At 40.4% G+C, this 18,268-nt stretch overlaps 1 protein-coding gene across 2 annotated transcripts; it reads left to right on the top strand.

The window, feature by feature from the left end:
• The first annotated feature begins 555 nt into the window (after positions 1-555).
• On the top strand, positions 556-18,267 carry sftpba (surfactant protein Ba). 2 transcript variants are annotated; one of them, XM_038965015.1, is made up of 12 exons: positions 556-642; positions 880-935; positions 5,854-5,928; positions 6,554-6,679; positions 6,778-6,897; positions 7,047-7,127; positions 12,482-12,665; positions 12,827-12,969; positions 13,062-13,142; positions 13,872-13,982; positions 14,208-14,278; positions 17,783-18,267. In XM_038965015.1, the coding sequence occupies exons 1-11, from the start codon at positions 588-590 to the stop codon at positions 14,241-14,243; spliced, it is 1,068 nt and encodes a 355-aa protein (XP_038820943.1). In that variant the 5' UTR covers positions 556-587; the 3' UTR covers positions 14,244-14,278; positions 17,783-18,267. The 2 variants fall into 2 exon arrangements, with proteins under 2 accessions (XP_038820943.1, XP_038820944.1); XM_038965016.1 differs by lacking the exon at positions 5,854-5,928.
• Position 18,268: the final 1 nt, after the last annotated feature.

Genomic DNA, 18,268 nt, shown 5'->3' on the forward strand with positions numbered 1-18,268 from the left:
ATTTTGCTCCTTTGCACCCCAGTACCGCTACTTGCACTCATCTTCTGCACATCAATCACCCCAAACTTTTAATTTGCCAGACTGTATTAATTTCGCCACTATGGCCTATTTATTGCCCCACCCCCCTTATCCTACCTCATTTGCCCACACTGTATATAGACTTTCTCTATTGTATTATTGACTGTATGTTTGTTTATTCCATGTGTAACTCTGTGTTGTTGTTTGTGTCGCACTGCTTTGCTTTATCTTGGCCAGGTCGCAGTTGTAAATGAGAACTTGTTCTCAACTAGCCTACCTGGTTAAATAATGGTGAAATTAAATACATAAATAAAACTTGGGTTTTGTTATAGCATCCAGATACTGAAACAAAAGTTACAGCTTATATTGAATTGGGACCCTCATTACTTTTGTACAACTCAGTTCCGCAATACCAAAGAGAATACAAATAGCTTATCACACTTCAACCTGTGGTTTTCTGTCAAACTCTGATTGGCAGGGCTTTCTGTGGCAGCTGGCCCCTGTCTATACCCCAGTCCTACATTGAGCGGTTATTCATTTTCCAAGTAGTTTTTGAAAGAGACTGACTTATGATGGCCTCTTTCAAGCTTGCACTCGTTGTCTTAATTTCTTACCAGACCACAGGTATGCTATACAATTGCACACAGTTTCGGTTAATACTATAACATATTAATATGATGTTATAGTATATTTAATTCAATGTACATTATTGACATATACATTCATGTTTTAATTAAACATGTAATTAAAATATATAATCTTGTTCATGAGACATTTAGAACCACAAATGGAAAAAAGTGTTTATGGAGACACATTTATATAACAGATTTAATTTTTCTTCATATTTGTATCTTTCCACAGCTTTGGCAAGGGTTGTCGGTGGGGAGGGAACACGACACGCCTGGGACAAGCTGAAAGTAAGAACTATTTTTATTTTGAAAACAATGATTCCCCCCTTTAACCCACAAAATATAGGACTACCAGTGTATGCAACATTGTGCTGCATACTAACAACCCCCTGGCAGGATTCAAAAAGCAAAAAAATATAGAGAAAAAATATAGAAATATTATTGTGTTTTACTAAGAGAAAATGACCAGATAATGTGCTCCATAATCAATATCATTACTACAGTATATGAATCAAATAAAGTATAATTATCAATAGTATTATCAATCAGATTAGTTCCCAGGGGTTCCCAAACTTTTTTGGCCCATGATCCCATTTTGATTAATGAATACATTTTTTGTGTTCTCACCAAAGGTGATGTAATCAACGGCCAATGTTTATTTAATATTTTAATTGGGGCTATGGCAGTCTACTACAAATCAGTCTGACAATACTTTTGACAGTATTTCAAGTTGAATGAAGTATGTTTTTTCGCTCAAGTTTTCATGTATCGAATACAAATCTAGATTTCAGTGTGTTTCAATCGCATGTTCAACTCTACTGATTTTTGTCACAAAAATTATTGCGTAAAATAGCAAATGTGCCTACTCTGTGCTTGGCACGTGCGCTCTAGCCAACAACACGCAAATACAGAGCGGGTAGACTGTGCGGGTAGGCTAGTCACATTATGAGATTATTATGGATAACAGCCAGAATATTTGTATTTGTCAAACGGCAGTCAAGCATCGATCATTATGTCACCAAATTAAGACCCTAAATATTTATTGGAAAGGAGCATTAAACTCATCGCCGTGCACTTTCACCACCCTAATCTCAGGTCTCAAACCCTCGACCTTCTAGCCCGAGGTCCGGCGCGCTATCGACTGTACCGCAAAAGCATGCTCGTGCGGCAGAGTCGATTTCCGCGTTTATAAACCCAGGGTCGTTACACTATGTAGTTTAAAGACTGCATGGTTTTCCGAGTAGGCCTAGTAGTGGGAGGACCACACAACATGTCATCGCGTGATTCCAAGTTTACTTCGATATGATGGTTATTATATCAATATTTGCACATAAACTCGTTTCCAACCCTTTTCTTGAATAATTCATTTTACCGACAGAAAAAATCCCACCATGTCAACTAACAAATGATCTGTTGGCATTTATAAAATTGTACCGAAACGTCCTATTTCCATCACAGCTATCTTGATTTTTTTCTCATACAGTATGACTTTACTTGCATAAAAACTGTAGATGGAAACTTTTCTCCCAGTCTGATTTAGTGCCTGGTCTTGTCTTCTCTGTTCAGTGGGGGTAGGTGCCGTTTAAAATGAGGGAGGATAATTGTATGTTTTATGAGCATGGCCTTATTTCTATCACAGCATATTGGATGACTGTCATTCATATTCCACTCACCCAGCTCAGTGTAACATCGGTAGGTTTATGCTACTACATGATACTCAAAATGTCCCTGTTCCCATCATGAGGTTGCTACAACCTAGCCTATGAATGCAAGTTTATAATGTAGGTGCACAGGTCGAGATTACTGAGTAATCAAGGTGACAGAATTAAGGTGACAGAAACATTCAATACCGTTTTGCACACTTTTGCTTGCATCTAGCTGATCTAGGATGTAATCATTAGTCCAACAGTTGCAAATGAGAGTTTCTATTGAAATAATTCAGGTATATTTATCCCCGTTTCGTTCCATTTGCTTTCATTTAAGAAACGTTTTCAACAGAATTGGTGGAATGAATACACACCTGATCACACGCATTCACAGTTGACTTTCATAGCAACCATATTAAAACAGCATGATCACTTTGCTCCTTGTATATATAATTCCTTCTCGCAACTCTCTACGCGCTCTCCTCCTCTCACTTTTTTCCTTCGCTTGTAGACTTCAGTGCACAACACATCAGCTATCTGTGACCAGGAAAAAAAACTTCCCAAGTCAAACCTTCATATCATGACTGTTAACCATCATTGTCACCTCATAGTCAACATACACAACATGACCAAAGGTATGTGGACACCTGCTCGTCAAGCATCTCATTCCAAAATCCTGGGCATTAATATGAAGTTGGTCCCCCTTTGCTGCTATAACAGCCTCCACACTTCTGCGAAGGCTTTCCATGAGATGTTGGAAAATTGCTGCAGGGACTTGCTTCCATTCAGCCACAGAACATTAGTGAGGTCGGGCAATGAGGTTGGAATCTGTGCAGTCAAGTTTTTCCACACCGATCTCTACAAACCATTTCTGTATGGACCTCGCTTTGTGCTTGTGGACAATGTCATGCTGAAACAGGAAAGGGCCTTCCCCAAACTGTTGCCACAAAGTTGGAAGCACAGAATCGTCTAGAATGTCATTGTTTGCTGTAGCGTTAAGATTTCCCTTCCCTGGAACTAAGGGGCTTAGACCAAACCTTGAAAAACAGCCCCAGACAATTACTCCTCCTCCACCTAACTTTACAGTTGGCACTATGCATTGGGGCAGGTAGCGTTCTCTTGGCATTCACCAAACCCAGATTTGTCCGTTGGACTGCCAGATGGTGAAGTGTGATTCATCACTCCAGAGAACGAGTTTCCACTGCTCCTGAGTCCAATGGCGGTGAGCTTTACACCACTCCAGGACGTCCTTCGGAAGTTGTCATAATTACTGTGTACGTCTGTGGAAGGGGGTGAGAACCAAGAGCCTCCTAGGTTTTTTATTAAAGTCAATGAACCCAGAGGAGGACAGAAGCCAGCTGTCCTCCGGCTACACCATGGTGCTACCCTATAGAGTGCTGCTGTGGCTACTGTAGACCTTCATTACAAAACATTGTGTTTTAATCAATTATTTGCTGACGTGAATATATTTAGAATCGTTTTATCTAAAAAGGATAACTTTTTAAATGTTTCATTATTTTTATTTTTATGAAATTCACTGAGGAGGATGGTCCTCCCCTTCCTCCTATGAGGAACCTCCGCTGACACTGTTCTAATGAAGCTTGTGGGCATTGTATAGGGAAACGGAAGACACATACAGTGGGGCAAAAAAGTATTTAGTCAGCCACCAATTGTGCAAGTTCTCCCACTTAAAAAGATGAGAGAGGCCTGTAATTTTCATCATAGGTACACTTCAACTATGACAGACAAAATGAGAAAAAAAATCCAGAAAATCACATTGTAGGATTTTTTATGAATTTATTTGCAAATTATGGTGGAAAATAAGTATTTGGTCACCTACAAACAAGCAAGATTTCTGGCTCTCACAGACCTGTAACTTCTTCTTTAAGAGGCTCCTCTGTCCTCCACTCATTACCTGTATTAATGGCACCTGTTTGAACTTGTTATCAGTATAAAAGACACCTGTCCACAACCTCAAACAGTCACACTCCAAACTCCACTATGGCCAAGACCAAAGAGCTGTCAAAGGACACCAGAAACAAAATTGTAGACCTGCACCAGGCTGGGAAGACTGAATCTGCAATAGGTAAGCAGCTTGGTTTGAAGAAATCAACTGTGGGAGCAATTATTAGGAAATGGAAGACATACAAGACCACTGATAATCTCCCTCGATCTGGGGCTCCACGCAAGATCTCACCCCGTGGGGTCAAAATGATCACAAGAACGGTGAGCAAAAATCCCAGAACCACACGGGGGGACCTAGTGAATGACCTGCAGAGCGCTGGGACCAAAGTAACAAAGCCTACCATCAGTAACACACTACGCCGCCAGCGACTCAAATCCTGCAGTGCCAGACGTGTCCCCCTGCTTAAGCCAGTACATGTCCAGGCCCATCTGAAGTTTGCTAGAGAGCATTTGGATGATCCAGAAGAAGATTGGGAGAATGTCATATGGTCAGATGAAACCAAAATATAACTTTTTGGTAAAAACTCAACTCGTCGTGTTTGGAGGACAAAGAATGCTGAGTTGCATCCAAAGAACACCATACCTACTGTGAAGCATGGGGGTGGAAACATCATGCTTTGGGTCTGTTTTTCTGCAAAGGGACCAGGACGACTGATCCGTGTAAAGGAAAGAATGAATGGGGCCATGTATCGTGAGATTTTGAGTGAAAACCTCCTTCCATCAGCAAGGGCATTGAAGATGAAACGTGGCTGGGTCTTTCAGCATGACAATGATCCCAAACACACCGCCCGGGCAACGAAGGAGTGGCTTCGTAAGAAGCATTTCAAGGTCCTGGAGTGGCCTAGCCAGTCTCCAGATCTCAACCCCATAGAAAATCTTTGGAGGGAGTTGAAAGTCCGTGTTGCCCAGCAACAGCCCCAAAACATCACTGCTCTAGAGGAGATCTGCATGGAGGAATGGGCCAAAATACCAGCAACAGTGTGTGAAAACCTTGTGAAGACTTACAGAAAACGTTTGACCTCTGTCATTGCCAACAAAGGGTATATAACAAAGTACTGAGATAAACTTTTGTTATTGACCAAATACATATTTTCCACCATAATTTGCAAATAAATTCATTAAAAATCCTACAATGTGATTTTCTGGATTTTTTTCTCGTTTTGTCTGTCATAGTTGAAGTGTACCCATGATGAAAATTACAGGCCTCTCTCATCTTTTTAAGTGGGAGAACTTGCACAATTGGTGGCTGACTAAATACTTTTTTGCCCCACTGTACATGTTCTTGAGAATGTTATCTTTCAGTGATGGGGTCATAATATTTTGTGTCTTAATAAGAACCGAGCCAATTTCACTTCTGTTTTCTTTAAAACAGATTTTCAGTCTATAGACTATAGAAGCAGGTATAAAAGAGAGGAGACATGTTTTGCAACACAAAATAACATTTCATAGAAATCCAGCACTGCTTTTCAGGGAGTACCTTCAGGAATAATGTCAACTTCCACTTATATACTAAGTGGAATAAATGGATGTCTTTGCCTCAGTATCCCGCCACAGCTTTGAGTTGGCATTCTTCTCTTTCCCTTTCCTCCTCTCAGAAAGGGGACAGCTGCCAGGACTGTACCCAAATAATTGAACTCCTTAAAGACCTTATCTCCAACCCGGACATACAGGTGAATGCATCGACAGAACATGCACCCCTGAACCATACATACCATACATTTGAATCATTCATAATAACACCCAGAAACATATAACCATCACATCAGTACTACTTGTATGTGCATATGATGCTCATTCACCTGGGTCAGTTTTTCTTCCTATTTATGGCTGCAGATAGAGCATTCAGGTTTCTTTTCCGCAAACAATGAAAAACAACAGACACTTTCAGTTCCTGAAATGGTTTTCACCTGTTTTTTCCCACAAACCCTCACTCAACACAAGTGGTACAGTTTGTGTTTCTGTTCTGCGATGCTGTTTTGGAGAGTTAGAAAGCCACTTCCTCTTTTCTATATAAAAGTAACTATAAAAGCAGTTCACAGTGTATTTCTGACTTCTAAGTTCCCCTTTCCTCTGAGGCTGGTCAGGCACTTCGGTCTGTGTAATCTCACCCCGGAATAGTTAATTCTTCTTAAACACAATCAGTGGCCCAACAAACCAGTGGTATGCAAAAATAAATGTACTTTACTGTAGCTTTTAATACATATTCTAATATGTCTTAATGATTGTAAAACACATAATTTACTTAATGTGCCTCAAAATGATTTCAACTGATGCCTCCCACTCCTCCATCCCCAGACTGAGATCAGGGGCGAATTGGAGAAACTATGTGACCTCATGCCAGGCCCTGCGTCCCCCAAACTGTGCCGGGAGCAAGTGGATAAGAACCTCCCCCTGGTCATCACCTTCTTGACCAGCTTCTTCGTAAGTGCTGGTGGGAGGTTGAGAAAGATCCTGGTTTGTAATTTTTTATATCATTCTGACTGAATGAGCCTGAATTGAGCCTCTCTCCTCTCCCACAGAAACCCACTGAGGTGTGTACCGTGTTGGGACTTTGTGGCTCCCAGTCAGACAGCCAGCAGCAGAGCCTGCTGACCGATCACATTCAAGAGGGTCTGAAGTCAGCCATGACAATGACAAAGGTGAGACAAAAAGAACAGGACTAATGCACTCTCTCTCTGACCTCTACTCTGTGTCCCGCTGACTGTTTTTGTTTGTCTGTACCTGACTGTTTGTCTGTCTTTATCTTGTTCTCTTTCTCCCTCTGTTTTCTTTCTGTTTTGTCTACCAGGTGCAGTTCTCGCCAGAATGTACCTTCTGCATTTATCTTATCAAGTCACTGGAGAGTATGCTGCCGAAAATAAGGACTGAGGTAAGGCATGCCATAGAAATATAATTAGTGCAGGGATCATCAACTAGATTCAGCCAAGGCATGCACATAGGAACACACACACCCCAGCTGTTGTTCATATCTTTATAATACTGTTATTCAATCGAGGTGTTGCCTGTGTTAGTGTTCTTTTTTTTTCCAATCACTTTGGCACATTTTTCAGATGTAAGTTGTATATTTTCAAAACTCTTAGAACAAAACTCTAAACTGATAACACTTGTAATGCCCCTATCTTATGTTCAGAACATTTGACTGTGTATTCATAGAGGTTAGGGTTAGGGTTAGGGTTCACCCCTGAGTCATTCATGCAAAATTAATGAAATACCATGAGAACATTCAATTTAATCACCAATATATCAGGTAATGACAGGCTCACCATTTAGTCATTTTAACTACCATTTAGTCCAATACCAAAAAATACAAGACACGCATTTCAAAACTGTTCTTTTTGAAATGCTTAATAGAAAGAATAGTAGATGGTAAATATCATTTTCCATACAGTATTTGACTATAACTTGCAAAAAAATATATAATTTGTATCCAATGGCAGATTGTGAGCATGTTGAGAAATATGTCTGTCAGTTTTACATTTTATTATTCTTATACAGTAAATAGGTAGGACAAATCATCAGAAATTGGGGTATTGTAAAGGAGTTGGCTACTGTAAAAACGTAGCACGGTGTTGTATGTTATTTCTGCCCCATGCTACATTTTCCAAGATCACCTTTTCTACGGGACTTGTCAAATGATACAGTATCGCCTGTCTATCTGCTTGAAATTCATCAGCTTACAGTGTATCAATGAAATTCAGATAATGAGTGGACTATATTGTTATATATAACGCAGGTCTTTCATCAGATCATTGTACAGTACACTATCGTTCCAAATGATAGCACATAGAGTGACTCTTTCCACTTCCTATTGAAGCACAATGGCACATACATACAGTATATGATTTGGTTTACCTTCCATCATAAAGTGATGTCAGATTGATACGTTTATGAGGCAAACATATATACATTTACAGTGTTCAGCAGTTATCAAACTATACTGTATATGCTAACTACAAGCACTACATAATTTTGGTTCAGTACCTACCAGTTTTGATTAAGTGATTGTCTGATTATTTGTATTGTTAACAACAAATAAGAAAATCTAATCAAAAGTCAAGTGAATGTTGCATTTTGAAAAGCAGATACTTAGGTTGATTATGCATCCAAATTGAAAGAGTGATTTGGTGCAATGAACAAGTAACTTTGTGATAGTCATTTTGATGATGTTTGTGTTTAGTATTGTGAAAATGTAACACATACTTGTGAAAATTGTACCAAAGTGATTTTTAAAAATGTAATACAGTTTTTCACCGTATTATGGTGAAATTGTGGTGAATTTTCTAAACTCTTAGTACAAAACTCCACACTGGTAACACTTGTAAATTACAGTACATTATACTGTTTTCATATTAGGTACACTATCCCATGTGTGATCAAAGGTGTGATCAAATGAAAGAAACATTGTTTAGCAGGCACTAAATTGCATCAAGCCTGTCTTGAGCATTTGGACATAGGTTCTCATCGAAATCAAAGTAAATATCCTTATTGTTCATGCACCTGGGGAATAACCTTTTAGCATTGCAAATCAAAGTCGGATTTAGGTCTGTGTGAAATCATTGCATGCCTCATCCATGGCCTGAAGGAGGGTGGTACGCTTATGGGATGGCAATCATACATCTTCCACCTGTATTGTAATCATGTATTGTATTTTAAAGTATTGTATTGTACTTCTGTATTGTGTTGGTCCTGTACGTGGCTTAGTTCATTAGAACACAGCACTAGCAACACCAGAGTTGTGGGTTTGATTCCCACTGGGGTCACATACCAAAATGTGTAGACTATTGTCACTTTGGATTAAAGTGTCTGCTATGTAAATGGCATATATTACAGTACTGGGGGATGCATTTCTTTCTTGTTTTGGACTTTCTGAATTATTTGCATATTGGTATTGTATTGATATTGTATTACTGCACTGTTAGAGTTACAAATACAAGCATTTCACTACACCTGCTGTAACATCTGCTAATCTGTAGATGCGACCAATAAACTTTGATTTGTTACGTACAGTACATATCTGATCTTGTCAATGTCAGATTTTTTTTATGTACTGTGAAGTAAAATCATCAATTGTCATCATCATAGTAGTACATTTGAGTATACAGTAAATCATACTTTTTATGTTTCTACTTTACAGACATATATTTTAATTATGGAGTTCTCAAAATCTGTAGTAGACAAAACAGTTGACATGTCAAATCTATAGGTTTACCAAATGTTTAAGTGATCATCAATTCAGAGCAGTCGGATTAAGTAATAGTAAAATGTATTTTAACAAAAGAGGAGAGAATCATATCAAAAGTAATGTGAGCATTGCATTGTGAAAAGCAATTACTTTTATATGAACATGTATTGCAATGTGAAATGTATTTCTAGATGATTAAGTTTGATGAAAGGTGACTGTATGATTTTGTGTGTTGTAATTAGTCATTTGAAAATGAGTTGTAAAAATTGCAGGTACATATATATTTTTTTTTTTGCATGTACATTGATTTTATGCTACACAAATGTAAATACCATGAAATTTTTCTAAACTAATCCAATCTGTTAGTACCGTAGTTGGATTTATTGCACCCGTTGCTGAGATGGTTGTTCCAGTTTAGATAGTTTAGTTGGTCTACATTTTTTCGAGCTCTACCTTGGCAGTCATTCTAAATGCAGGTTGCAGGTGATTAAAAGTACATTTTACATTTACATTTTAGTCATTTAGCAGACGCTCTTATCCAGAGCGACTTACAGCATACATTTTATTACATTTTACATACTGAGACAAGGATATCCCTACCGGCCAAACCCTCCCTAACCCGGACGACGCTATGCCAATTGTGCGTCGCCCCACGGACCTCCCGGTTGCGACAGAGCCTGGGCGCGAACCCAGCCCAGCCTGGGCGCGAACCCAGAGACTCTGGTGGTGCAGCTAGCACTGCGATGCAGTGCCCTAGACCACTGCGCCGCCCGGGAGACCGGGTAAAGTAAAAATTGTTGGATATCCTCAATCTGGCTGGAATTCAATAGGATTTACACATCATTTTGCAAGCCAGCATAATGTGATGTAGCCAGTTTATAAGCTAGTAAACTGTTAAATTCAAATTCCAAAATACACGGTATCAGTGAACACCATAGGACTGTACCTTACACACTGAGTTAGTGTAACATTTTAATGCCACTGGTGTTAGAAACTATCAGTTGGAACACACTAAAAAGTGTTGTCGTCACCTAATATAGCGTTCAATACCTACATCGCTGGTGTTAGGAAATATACACTGCTCAAAAAAATAAAGGGAACACTTAAACAACACAATGTAACTCCAAGTCAATCACACTTCTGTGAAATCAAACTGTCCACTTAGGAAGCAACACTGATTGACAATAAATTTCACATGTTGTTGTGCAAATGGAATAGACAAAAGGTGGAAATTATAGGCAATTAGCAAGACACCCCCAAAAAAGGAGTGATTCTGCAGGTGGTGACCACAGACCACTTCTCAGTTCCTATGCTTCCTGGCTGATGTTTTGGTCACTTTTGAATGCTGGCGGTGCTCTCACTCTAGTGGTAGCATGAGACGGAGTCTACAACCCACACAAGTGGCTCAGGTAGTGCAGTTCATCCAGGATGGCACATCAATGCGAGCTGTGGCAAAAAGGTTTGCTGTGTCTGTCAGCGTAGTGTCCAGAGCATGGAGGCGCTACCAGGAGACAGGCCAGTACATCAGGAGACGTGGAGGAGGCCGTAGGAGGGCAACAACCCAGCAGCAGGACCGCTACCTCCGCCTTTGTGCAAGGAGGTGCACTGCCAGAGCCCTGCAAAATGACCTCCAGCAGGCCACAAATGGGCATGTGTCAGCATATGGTCTCACAAGGGGTCTGAGGATCTCATCTCGGTACCTAATGGCAGTCAGGCTACCTCTGGCGAGCACATGGAGGGCTGTGCGGCCCCACAAAGAAATGCCACCCCACACCATGACTGACCCATCGCCAAACCGGTCATGCTGGAGGATGTTGCAGGCAGCAGAACGTTCTCCACGGCGTCTCCAGACTCTGTCACGTCTGTCACATGTGCTCATGTGCTCAGTGTGAACCTGCTTTCATCTGTGAAGAGCACAGGGCGCCAGTGGCGAATTTGCCAATCTTGGTGTTCTCTGGCAAATGCCAAACGTCCTGCACGGTGTTGGGCTGTAAGCACAACCCCCACCTGTGGACGTCGGGCCCTCATACCACCCTCATGGAGTCTGTTTCTGACCGTTTGAGCAGACACATGCACATTTGTGGCCTGCTGGAGGTCATTTTGCAGGGCGCTGGCAGTGCACCTCCTTGCACAAAGGCGGAGGTAGCGGTCCTGCTGCTGGGTTGTTGCCCTCCTACGGCCTCCTCCACGTCTCCTGATGTACTGGCCTGTCTCCTGGTAGTGCCTCCATGCTCTGGACACTACGCTGACAGACACAGCAAACCTTTTTTGCCACAGCTCGCATTGGTGTGCCATCCTGGATGAACTGCACTACCTGAGCCACTTGTGTGGGTTGTAGACTCCGTCTCATGCTACCACTAGAGTGAGAGCACCGCCAGCATTCAAAAGTGACCAAAACATCAGCCAGGAAGCATAGGAACCGAGAAGTGGTCTGTGGTCACCACCTGCAGAATCACTCCTTTTTTGGGGGTGTCTTGCTAATTGCCTATAATTTCCACCTTTTGTCTATTCCATTTGCACAACAGCATGTGAAATGTATTGTCAATCAGTGTTGCTTCCTAAGTGGACAGTTTGATTTCACAGAAGTGTGATTGACTTGGAGTTACATTGTGTTGTTTAAGTGTTCCCTTTATTTTTTTGAGCAGTGTACATTGTAACACTGTTAAAAGGGCAACACTTTGAAAAGTCTTTAGAAAAATACATTCTGGTGGTTCTCATGTAAACACTTAAAAATCATTCAATTGTACACCCACAGTGTAAACTTACCAATCAGAGTTTTCTGTGCGCTAACGCACACATGTATATTTTAGCAGACATTTGTATCCAAAGCAACTTGCAGGAGCAATTAGGGTTAAGTGCCTTGATCAAGGTCACATTGACAGATTTTTCATCTAGACAGCTTGGGGATTTGAACCAGCAACTTTCTGGTTACTGTCCTAACACTCTTAACCGCTAGGCTACCTGCCACCCTACATGTGTGTGCATGTACGCACACACAAACAATCCTTTTCCCAATGCCCTGTATCTGTTTCCCGTCCCAGATGGCTGTGATTGATCTGCTGGGGAAGGTGTGTGGTATTCTACCCATGTCCTACAGGAAGCAGTGTGAGAACCTGATAGAGAAGTATGGTAAGATGCTGATGGACATGCTCCTGACCTACGCCACCCCTGAGGTCATATGCACCCTCGTCGAAGCCTGTCATGGCATGGATACGCCTGTCCTGGGTGAGTTCATGACCACTTCATCGTTCATCCCTCCTGCCCTGCTTTGCACCACCACCATATAATCACTTTTCTCTCTATAATTTCCTCTTCTATATTATCCTCTGTTTGAAATGTCTCTCTCTTCTTTCCCTCTCTCCTCTCCCTCTTTCTCTCCCTCTCAGAGAGTGCTCCTCTGTCTGACTGTGACTCCTGTCTGACCCTGGCGGTTCTGACTCGTCTACAGCTGGGCTCCAATGCTTCAGAGCCTCAGACCTCCTCCTTCCTGGCCTCTGTCTGCCAGCTCCACCCCAAGGCCCTGCCTAAGGTCAGCCCTGCCCCCTGGTCTACATCTCCCCTCATCTCACATAGGAGCCTTATAGATGCCTCTGGGCTCATGTCTTATTTCTCTCTTTTCAGTGTGATGGCTTTACCCAGCGTCATGGCCACCAGCTGAAGGGGGTTCTGGGTAAACCAGAGTCTGCCCTTGATGTGTGTGAGGTATGTCATGTTTAGAGTCACTCGACTACACACTGTAACATAACATGAAAGTCACTAAGGATCTGACCCTTTTTTCAATTTTCGCCTAAAATGACATACCCAAATCTAACTGTCTGTAGCTCAGGACCTGAAGCAAGGATATTCTTGATACCATTTGAAAGGAAAGACTTTGAAGTTTGTGGAAATGTGAAATTAATGTAGGAGAATATAACACATTAGATCTGGTAAAAGATAATACAAAGAACAAAACATGCGTTTTTTAGTATTTTTTTGTACCATCATCTTTGAAATGCAAGAGAAAGGCAATAATGTATTATTCCAGCCCAGGCGCTATTTAGATTTTGGCCACTAGTTGGCAGCAGTGTATGTGCAAAGTTTTAGACTGATCCAATTAACCATTGCATATCTGTTCAAAATGTTGTATCAAGACTGCCCAAATGGGCCTAATTGGTTTATTAATACAATTTCAAGTTCCTAATTGTGCACTCTCCTCAAACAATAGCATGGTATTATTTCATTGTAGCTATTGTGAATTGGACAGTGCAGTTAGATTAACAGGAATGTAAGTTTTCTGCCCATATCAGATATGTCTATATCCTGGGAATTTATTTTGTTACTTACATTAGCCTACGTTAGCTCAACCGTCCCGCGGGGGGACACCGATCCCGTAGAGGTTAAATTCACATTTCTATGAGGTGGGGATGTACTTTAAGTTTGTTTGTTTCTCAGAGAGTGGGCCTGTGTGGGGGAGTGATAGAGGCAGGAGAACAGGGAGGGGACCCATGCACTCTGGGCCCCAGCTACAGTTGCAGAGACCTCAAGACTGCCCTGGAATGCGGGGTAAGGCCACTGAACGCACCAACAAAGTTTTATTTTATTTTACCTTTATTTTATCAGGGAGTCCCATTGAGACTAATGTCTCAAGACTAAGGGAGCCTTGCATCACACAATCACACAAGAAATTACACAATAGGAAATACATCAAGAAAATACATAAAAGGATAGTACACATTTCATAACAGAACAAAGGTGTTTAAATCTTTGCATGCAATTTGTCTTATATAGATGATGTCAATCTGCCAGAAGTTTGCGTGGAAGTAAGAACCTCTGCCCAGCACCTACTCTCAAAGTGGACGGTAAGTTGACTCTTGATGTACATACAGCGCCTATAAAAAGTATTCACCCGCCTTGGATTTTTTCACATTTGTTGCTTTACAAAGTGGGATTGAAATGGATTTAACTATGATATTTTGCCATGGATCTACAAAAAATACTCCATAATGTCAAGGTGAAAAAAAATCCTGTACATCTTTACAAATGTATGCAAATTAAATAACTAAAATACAGTTGTTGCATAAGTATTCATCCCCTTTGTTTTGGCAAGCCTACATTAGTTCAGGAGTACAAATTGGCCTAACAAATCACATGAATTAATAGGGGTTGACATGACTTTTGAATGACAACCCACTGGACACACACACTGGTTTAATCATTGTTGTTTCAACGTAATTTGTCAATGTATTGTGACGTAGAATCAACATGGAAATACATTGGATTTGAAAAGGGTCATCAACCAGTAAGGGAGAGGGGTAAATTGAGGGAAAGGGTTAGTTAAGCCACCCCTTGTTTCTAAGAAACCATACACAAAATGTATAATTTGAACAAATATTTAGGAAGAGATCATCTTTTCATACAGTATTATCATTCATTCATGGTTGAATGGATCTTTGGAAGTTTAGAAGTAGTTAGTGATATTAATAATACACTTTTACCTTTGGATATTTTATTTTTTATGAAGGACGGTGGGTTGATCTACAAGTTAGTAATATGTTGGATTTATGTCTCCATCTCAACCAAAATTCTAAGTTGAAGAATAGGACTAAATCAAATAAAACTATATTTGAAGTGCATTTAAGTTGAATTTTATTTAGTGCTATTCATTAACTGAGAGACAAACTGGATATTGAATTGTGAACACAACCACATATCAACATGTGAAGGAGATGTGTCTTCTGCTTGGATAGTGTATACATACAGTACCAGTCAAAAGGACACATCTACTCATTCAAGGGTTTTTCTTTATTTTTACTATTTTCATCTTTGTACTTTGAAATAACACATATGGAATCATGTAGTAACCCAAAAAGTGTTTAAAAAATCCAAATATATTTTATATTCTTCAAAGTAGCCACCCTTTGCGTTGATGACAGCTTTGCACACTCTTGGCATTCAAACATACCATTTTACCATCAACATTGAAACATGGTCAAATAATACATGTCTAATCAAATATGAAATTCAACATACACTGAACAAAAATATCAACGCAACATGCAACCATTTCTAAGACTTTACTGAGTTACAGTGCATATAAGGAAATCAGTCAATTTAAATTAATTAATTAGGCCCTAATCTATGAATTTCACATGACTGGGAATACAGATATGCATCTGTTGGTCACAGATACCTTAAAAGTTACGGGCGTGGATCAGACAACCAGTCAGTATCTGGTGTGACCACCAATTACCTCATACAGCGCGACACATCTCCTTCACATAGAGTTGATCAGGCTGTTGATTGTGACCTGTGGAATGTTGTCCCACTCCTCTTCAATGGCTGTGCGAAGAAGCTGGACATTGGCAGGAACTGGAACACGCTGTAGTACACGTCGATCCAGAGCATCCAAAACATGCTCAATGGGTAACGTGGAAGAACTAGGACATTTTCAGCTTCTAGAACATGTGTACAGATTCTTGCAAAATGGGGCTGTGCATTATCATGCTGAAACATGAGGTGATGGAGGTGGATGAATGGCACGACAATGGGCCTCAGGATCTCGTCACAGTGTCTCTGTGTATTAAATCGCCATCGATAAAATGCAATTATGTTTGTTGTCCATAGTTTATGCCTGCCCATACCATAACCCCACCGCCACCATGGGGCTTTCTGTTCACAACGTTGACATTAGCAAACCGCTCGCCCACAACGCCATGCACGTGGTCTGCGTTTGTGCACATTTTAGAGTGGCCTTTTATTGTCCCCTGCACAAGGTGCACCTGTGTAATGATCATGCTGTTTAATCAGATTCTTGATATGCCACACCTGTCAGGTGGATGGATTATCTTGGCAAAGGAGAAATGTTCACTAACAGGGATAGAAACAAATGTGTGCAAAAAAATGCTTTTAATACGTATGGAAAGTTTCTGGGATCTTTAATTTCAGCTCGTTTATATTTTTGTTATGTGTTTGTGTAAATCGCTGACAAAATATTATTATTTTTTATTTCACCTTTATTCAACCAGGTAGGCTAGTTGAGAACAAGTTCTCATTATTACAATTAAATCCATTTTAATCCCACATTGTAACACACAGGGCCGGTTTAATGCAGGGGCTTACAGGAGCCCGCTCTCAATGTTCAAAATACACCAGAGAGCATAATGTAGCCACATTTCTTTATTTTGGCAGTTACAGGTATGCCTTACAATTTGGGCAGCATGCTCGCCAAATATAGAACAGTTTGTTGCATTGTGGCCATAGACACATTTTCCATAGAAGGGTTTTGAAGCCTCTTACGGCTGTTAATTTGCCTTTTGCTAATTTAAAAATACAATCACAGGAAAAACATAGTTTGGAAAGCAAATGCCTACTGCTGAAAAGAGAAGAATAATCTGTTTGTAGATTTTTTTTGTTTGTTGAGGGAACAGTATCACTGTTTTTCAAAGTAGTTTATCTTGAGATATGCTATTGCCATGAACAGCGCATCGGCCATCACCGGTGAGTACTAGCCTAGGCTTCTTCTTCATCACCGGTGAGTACTAGCCTAGGCTTCTTCTTCATCACCGGTGAGTACTAGCCTAGGCTTCTTCTTCATCACCGGTGAGTACTAGCCTAGGCTTCTTCTTCATCACCGGTGAGTACTAGCCTAGGCTTCTTCTTCATCACCGGTGAGTACTAGCCTAGGCTTCTTCTTCTTCATCACCGGTGAGTACTAGCCTAGGCTTCTTCTTCATCATTGGGTGAGTCAGTGTGCCACTTATTTAGTAGCCAACTGTAGCCTATAATATACTGTACATTTAACCTGGTCAGTCTGTCATGGAAAGAGCAGGTGTTGGTAATGTTTTGTATACTCAGTGTATTTCCTCCTAATATTGTAGGCTACATTGAATCTGTGTGTCGCTTCATTGGCCACAAAGCCAGATTGTTTTTATTGATAAGTTTGTCACTGTCAGAGTAGCCACTCTCACAGTAATTTGCTTGGCATTAAAAGAGATTCTGCTAATGTTATGTAGAATTGCATGAAAAGGCACATTTTCCAGACCCTGCAAAAAGAAATGTGGAAATCTACTCAACTGTAGCCTGTGCTTTATTACAAAGGGCCTTTTTCTTCAAGGGTACATTTAATCACACAACGATTTGCATTTTTGTGCACGGATTGGGCTTACAAAACACTAGGATGTGTCAGGAAGGTGGGGGGGGGGGGGGGGTTATAAAAAACAAAGACATGATTTATTAAACTGACCCTAGTAACACATATGAATAAATCTTATGATAGGCAAGCTATTTAGGTTTCAGATGAACTGGTTGTCACACACACAAATGACTCGGGTTGTAAATAAATGTTGTGCCCACTCTCTTTTCAGATTGATAATCCAAGACTTTGAGAGCCTGAGGCCTTCGCTACAATGGAAGATCCCAAAACTTTCAACAACAAATTACAAATATTCTATTTACTGTGTCAATATTTTTCTATATGATAACACTTCTTTCACACATGAACATTGCACTGAATATTTTGCCAATGGATATGATTTTATAAAACTCTTCTGTACTTTTACTTGCAGGCAGCACACAACAGTCAGTATGAATAAATCAATGCATTCCTGTGAGCTAGGGATTAAGAGAACATGATAAAGACATTGAAACTATTTAGAGACATATTAGCAGTAAAGGTGGTCTACAAAGCTAAATGTACTAAGAAAATGGTCAGATTACCTTGCTTGTGATTTTAGCTTTACATGTGACCTCAATCCTCATGAATATTAGTTGTGTTCCCCATGCTCTTTCTTTTATGGTTACTGACATTATCCAAATCAAATCACATCATAAATAAAACTTTTCCCATTGAC

The sequence above is a fragment of the Salvelinus namaycush genome, chromosome 26, assembly GCF_016432855.1.
Source record: "Salvelinus namaycush isolate Seneca chromosome 26, SaNama_1.0, whole genome shotgun sequence".
NCBI classification, from domain to species: Eukaryota; Metazoa; Chordata; class Actinopteri; order Salmoniformes; family Salmonidae; genus Salvelinus; species Salvelinus namaycush.

What these genes read in the sequence shown, in the direction of transcription:
- sftpba (XM_038965015.1), top strand. Translation starts at nt 588, where the DNA reads ATGATGGCCTCTTTCAAGCTTGCACTCGTTGTCTTAATTTCTTACCAG. An exon ending in CAGCCATGACAATGACAAAG is followed by an intron (nt 6,898 to 7,046) that starts GTGAGACAAAAA and finishes TTTGTCTACCAG; the next exon opens with GTGCAGTTCTCGCCAGAATG. An exon ending in TGCCGAAAATAAGGACTGAG is followed by an intron (nt 7,128 to 12,481) that starts GTAAGGCATGCC and finishes TTCCCGTCCCAG; the next exon opens with ATGGCTGTGATTGATCTGCT.